Raw genomic sequence first — 6,389 nt, 5'->3', positions numbered from 1 at the left:
CATGGAATAAACCTCGTCGCCTGTTATCAAGATGAGTCCCATTATATATCACTTGTGGCCTAAAATCTAATTTAAAGTTTCAGGCTAATGCAGTCAACCACCAAACCACGCCCTATATTCTAGTGTGTATTATTGGGAAACTTTAGCAAAATGATTTCTTGATCTCTGGCTTGCCTATAACAGGCTTGATTTTTGGGCCACCGTTTTTGTAGCCTCGACCAGACTTTCAACGTGAGCGAGGCCCGGAAGCCGAGGATACGGTTATTGTGACAAGCAAATGGTGCAGAGCGCTGCAATGCCAATTAAAGGGAAAAGGGCTTATCACTGGCTACCATGGACAGATAAACGCATAGTCAGGATATGCATGGTTTGAGTCCATATCTTATTTTAGGCATATTCTAACTTTTTAAAGCAAGAATATAAAGCAATATGTTAATTTAGTATAATACACAAATAGACACATAGGCCTAGCCTACACACATTGCACTATAGACTACCATCCCGAGATGATCCGTGTCCCACACGTTTTTACAAGGCTATTTAAATAATATTTAAATTATACATATGATACATTTTTTTGCAATTACATGTTTAGCCTAAAAACTGAATTGCTAAATTACTTCTACAGACCTATTTCGGGTATCGACTATGGTGGGTTTTCAGGGGAGTTTACTTTATGTAGGCAGTTGGTGTATAGAATGCTTTACACTGGTCAAAAATAGTTCTATGCATTTATCCTTTACTTCCCAAACTTTGTCACTGCACATAATTAGCGAAAAAAACATTACCATTTTAATTACGGGTATTTTCTCTTAAAACTATTTTGAAGAGCACCCATCCCTTTGCCATGACTTTTCCATGCTTTATTTTGTGAAATTATTCGACAATATTTAGTGAGAGGCCCTAATTGTACGTCTGAAGATGGAGTGCCTTTGAAATATAAAATAACATGTCTGTTTGGGAATAGAAAAGTGTTGGCCACGCTCTCGTTGCGCGTTTGGAAAAGGCTACCAATCATTTTTTTTAACATGTATTTTTTATTCTGGTCATTTAAGTTCCTTCATATAAGACTAATCATTTTACTTTCGAAATAATAAAATTCACTAGTCAGACTCGGCCTAAACTATTGCATATTCTTAAACACTTAGTGTTCATCATAATATAAACTAAATATCTACATTTGGTCGATAACTTTTTGGGGGTTACAAATACATCAGTGGACATGTTTTATTGTAAAGAAAGGCCTCTGAGACACAGTTCTGATGATTGCGCAATTTGCGCACCATATGCAATTAGAGGTATAGCGTATATCAGCATTTCCCATCCTCGGATCCCAAGTGGTGCACGTTTTGTTTTTTTACCCTAACACTACACAGCTCATTCAAATGATCAAAGCTGGATTATTAGTTGATTATTTGAATCAGCTGTGTAGTGTTAGGGCAAAAACCAAAACGTGCACCACTTGGGATCCGAGGACCAAGTTTGGGAAACCATGGCCTATATGTTATTCCCACGGAATGTTATCCAATATGTTGAATTTAGTTGGATTATGAATAATGAATTGGAATTGTTAGAAAATTATTATTATGTAAGATCATTATGCATGCAGGCACCATTTCATCAGGTCATGTCATCACCCAATATTTTGGATGCATCATTATGCCCAATTATATAATATATGGGTATATTTGCATTTGTTTGAAGTCGTATTAGTTATATTAATTTAGTTATTATAGGAAAGAGAAAGACCAACTTTACATTTTCATACCTTATTTGCCCGGTAACAGTCGGGCTATATATATACATGCGGTGACGTTGGTCCTGAATTGTGGTCAGTGCTTACATCATAGGTTCATGATAGGTTTGTTGTCTGATCACGGAATTTCCGTCAGGATTTCGTTCCTTCAGAAAAGTCCAAACTGCAGGATATGACCAATGGACAGTAGAGCCTGCACGTGAAATTTTATTGGACCTATATACATGCAGTGCTGCAAATTTCAATTGAACAGTTGTAGGACCTATGACATGGTTTGTTTTCTATATGTTGGAATAAAAAAACGCGATGAGTTCTAAGAATTGCTCTTTTGTGATCCACTCGCAACATGCATGGATTGCATAGTTGCCCAGTGTAGGCAACAAGTGCCATCTATGACAACCCATGACATTCAAAGTTGAGCACACATCGACAGGGACTGGTACAGTTGAGTCAATCTGTATTTCATCCCAGATGTGTAGGCTATAATTCATTGTTGACTTTCAATTTTGCAAAAATAAAACGTCTGCACAAGCCAAAAACATTTTTTTGAATAATGAAAATTAAATTGCTATATAGCCTAACGTGATATTTAGACAAACCATGACGATGTCTGTATAGTTATGCAACATTCAACCTTGCCCCCCGTCGAGGTTAAATCGCACAGTGATGACGGATCCACAGGGAAGGCCAGCATCAAACAAGAATTTGGAACGTCTGAGCGAGTGCATGGCATTTCATAATGTCAGTATTTCATCTTACTTGAGCAGTGTGCACACCAATAGAGAAGGCTTCACTTCTGACGTTTACCGGGAAAAGTGCACGTGCATAAAACAGCTAGACAATTTTGCTGAAACCCCCAGTCACTCAAAAATAAGGATGAAGAAAAAGACCAAATTTAAGTTTTATTTTTGGCAAAAGATGAGTCTGGTGACCCGGTATGTGGCGTTATGACAACAACAGACTGCTGGTAAAACTTAAGGCAAAAAATAAATAAAACTCAGACTTACTAGGTGTAAATATTAGGCCTTTGCTAAATAATCTAGCCTATGGCATGATCGTTATTTACTTTAATATGCACATGAGGTGACTCAGGCTTTGACTTGTAGTTGTTAAAGTGTATGATCATATGGCTTGGAGAAGGATGGCTGGTGCTCCAGGACAGAGCTGGTGCTTAAACATTCACCAAACAAGCTGTGAAATCTGACATTCAATGTGCTGCAATAGTGTTTTGATTCTCGTTAAGTGTTATGGTTGTTCTGTTTATATATTCTATATAAAATACTAAAATCATGAATAGCTTTCTAGTGAATAGCTTTCTAGTGTTTTTTATAAATCTACTTAGGCCTATAACTTTTACATATAGGCTTTCTATCAGACTGCTGCAGCTTGCTTCAGATCCAAAAATAACATATTTGGAAATCTAAAGCAACCTACGACGTCAAAGAAATTAGCCAGTTGTTTGAAAGAGGTTCAGGATACATTTCAGCCATGCACCCACCAGTCATCCACTACCTCTCTCCAGCACTGCCACGCACCGGTAGCCATCTCCAGCCAGCCAGATAGCACGGGCAGGCAACTATGGCAGAGCGAGGAGAATTGGGCTGACACCACGGTCAGGCTGTCCAGCTGCGGAAGCACCAGGGCGTATAGTAACAGGCACACAACAATCACGATGACTCTCCCCAGCGTTCTGCCGCTGACACGCTGGGTCGTTGAGCAATACGCGCTACTCTCTTGGGGGACCGAGAGCGTGTCCACATCTTTGAGCTTCACCGAGTCCCAATTTTTGACGTCGAAGTTCCGGACCATGTGACCGATATCCATGTCTATCCGGGAGGGTAGCGTCGTTTCCCGGACAACGCGCAACTTCTCCCTGAACTTCTGCATCTGCTGGAGGAAGCAGAGGGGGTCAGTCACATTCCTGAAGGACTCAGCGATGCTGAGCGCGCGTCTCTGCTCCTCCAACGCAGCGCTTAGTTTGTTAATCTCGGGATCGTAGGCTTGCATCACCACCAACTTCAGCGTCTCGAAATCAGAGAGGATCTCGTTCTTTTTGTGGTCCAGGGTGCTGATCAGTTTGCCGAAATAGTCCGTTACTTTCTCTGCATCCCTGGAAACTAACTGGAGTGCATTCTTCTTACTGGCTTCCAGTGTCTCCAGGCAGGTTATGGTATCTGCGCTGCGCCAGTTCTCCACTCCCTGGAACAGCTCCTCAAACGCAGCTTTCTCCTGCTCATATGCGTCTTCCAGGGCACAGAATTTATGTCCTTTATGGTCGCCAGTTGTTATGCAAAATCCACAAATAAGTTTAAAGTCTGTGGCACAAAATATATTAAGCGGTTGACCACTGTGGTGTTTGCACAGCACCATCCTGGGTAAAAGTCTGATTTTGTTGTATTTCTCTACAATTCCGCGTAAGGAGTAGTTGATCTGGAGGGTGTTTACGCCGTTTTGAGGGGTCTCCTTGCGGCAACTGGGACACTTGAATGGGGGTCTCCAAACAGGTCCTCGGTTGTTCTCCTCCAGAATTCCCTCCAAGCACTTCTTGCAGAAGCTGTGCGAGCACGGCAGAACTCGGGGGTCCTCAAAGAGACAGCAGCAAATTGGGCAGGTGAGATCCTCCTCGAGAAGCTCCATGGTGTTCTGAAAAAAAAAGACAACCAGGATTGAGTGGAGAACTAATCGAAAATAATAGGTCAATACACTATTCATCAATCATACATACCCGTTTATCTACATCACCTAGCAGCGCAATGATTCAGAGCCAGTGATGGTGGAAATGCACATCACTAGAATTACACACAACACCGGCTAAAACACACGAAACTCCTGCGACTCCAGCGACTGGTGTTAAAATTCAGCCAACGTCAAAATGAGACGCGTCGATGTGTCCGCGTAAAGGATGAAAATAGAAAGCGCTGTGGAACATCATGCCAGTTGCATTGGCTATTTGTCTGAAAGACGCTTCGCCACGGACCATTGCCTAAGTTCAACGACCTACTTTTTAGTGTTCACGCTAGATTTGTTTTGTTTTCTGAGACGACATATCAGGCAATCGTTAAAGTTGCACGCACAACACAACCGTTTCATCCAACTGTTCTATATGCAGAAGAGATGGTAACGATTAAAGTTCGCTGAAACGTTTCCTTAGCAGTAGAAGCTATGCTACATAAACACAAACGTACACTTACGATTACCACTCAGTATAAACGAGTTGCAGTGTATAATTTAGATCACACACGAGTATGTCCTATTGGCAAGGTATTGGGTATGGTTATGACAGCTTTTGCAGGCGTAAAGCAACATGCAACTGGGGGGGGGAAACCTCACCAGCTGCTGAGACGCACAGTCCAACGCAATCATACTTCTTGTTGCTGTGCAGACTTCGCCCTTTCCGGGAGAAAAATTAACCATTTCATGATCACAGTGCTATGCTGTCGTGAACCTTCCAGCTCCAAATAGCGCCCGATACAAGGGGCGCGCAGAAAATGAAACCATCTCAGTAATATTAATGGACAACGGTTTTACGCACACATGTTTTAACAGTTCACAAACAAGATGCGTTTTCTTTTTCAGTACGAAAAATGCAGAGGATCCCTGCAAGTTGGAGTTGGGGAGGGGGACTGTTGCCATGCAAAACATTACAGCATGAAAGACTGTCACAACCACTATGTTTTTAGTCACCCGGTTTTTGTTCACTGTGTCTATCGCCCCACTTTTATACATCATTATGAAGTAATAACGACAATCTATTTAAGCAATAAGGCACGAGGGGGTGTGGTAATTGGCCAATATACCACGGCTAAGGGCTGTTCTTATGCACAACACAAAGTGGAGTGCCTGGATTACAGCCCTTACACGTGGTATATTGGCCATGTACCACAAATCCCCGAGGTGCCTTATTGCTATTATAAACTGGTTAGAAACGTAATTAGATCGGTAAAAAATAAACGTTTTGTCATACCCGTGCTATATGGTCTCATATACCATGGCTTTTATACCACGGCTTTCAGGCAATCAGCATTCATATGTATATATATGTGTATATATATATATGTGTGTATACATATATATGTATACATATATAGATAGATAGAGATATATGTATATATATGAACATCAGGTATGAGTTTAAATGTGTAAATTAATGTTCAATTCCACCATTGAGTTTGAGTTTGTAAATTAATGTTCAACTCCACCAATCCTCAGTGCATGGATACAAAGTAGCCAATTGGAAGCACTATCAAAGGACTTAGTGATATGCTACTGAAAGTGCTCCTTACATTTAAAAAAAAAAAAACTCACCACATATAGGTCTACCCAGCAACATTAGGGGTGTTCATTATAGGCATTTTCCCCTTTTTTGGCAAGAGATGGAATTGCCACTCCACACACGATCATGTCATGTGTCTGCTTGACACATTGATAACCAATAGCTACTAAGTCACGTGTAAAAAAAAATATGTTGACCTTGATTTTCTTCCCTTGTTTCCATGCCATCGGGAGCATCTGCGTATCTTCGCAAGCAATGCGATTGGACCCATTTGAGAGGAGCGTATTTGGCTCATGACACTGTGTTATGGATCCCACCAGGTGTCCCTGTTTCATAATGATGGTAGCTTTTCTCATGAGC

At 41.1% G+C, this 6,389-nt stretch overlaps 1 protein-coding gene across 5 annotated transcripts; it reads right to left on the bottom strand.

The window, feature by feature from the left end:
- Window positions 1-2,645: 2,645 nt before the first annotated feature.
- On the bottom strand, window positions 2,646-6,385 carry LOC118371178 (tripartite motif-containing 13-like). 5 transcript variants are annotated; one of them, XM_035756535.2, is made up of 2 exons: window positions 6,227-6,385; window positions 2,646-4,399 (listed from the first exon to the last, which is right to left on the bottom strand). In XM_035756535.2, exons 1-2 carry the CDS (start codon window positions 6,383-6,385, stop codon window positions 3,239-3,241), a joined length of 1,320 nt encoding a protein of 439 aa, XP_035612428.1. In that variant the 3' UTR covers window positions 2,646-3,238. The 5 variants fall into 5 exon arrangements, with proteins under 5 accessions (XP_035612428.1, XP_035612433.1, XP_035612429.1 ...); XM_035756540.2 differs by lacking the exon at window positions 6,227-6,385 and adding an exon at window positions 6,062-6,199; XM_035756536.2 differs by lacking the exon at window positions 6,227-6,385 and adding an exon at window positions 5,087-5,239.
- Window positions 6,386-6,389: the final 4 nt, after the last annotated feature.

This window comes from Oncorhynchus keta, chromosome 7 (genome assembly GCF_023373465.1).
Source record: "Oncorhynchus keta strain PuntledgeMale-10-30-2019 chromosome 7, Oket_V2, whole genome shotgun sequence".
Classification (NCBI taxonomy): Eukaryota; Metazoa; Chordata; class Actinopteri; order Salmoniformes; family Salmonidae; genus Oncorhynchus; species Oncorhynchus keta.
The sequence above is the reverse complement of the archived record's forward strand: the minus strand, read 5'-3'. Positions and strand labels throughout refer to the sequence as shown.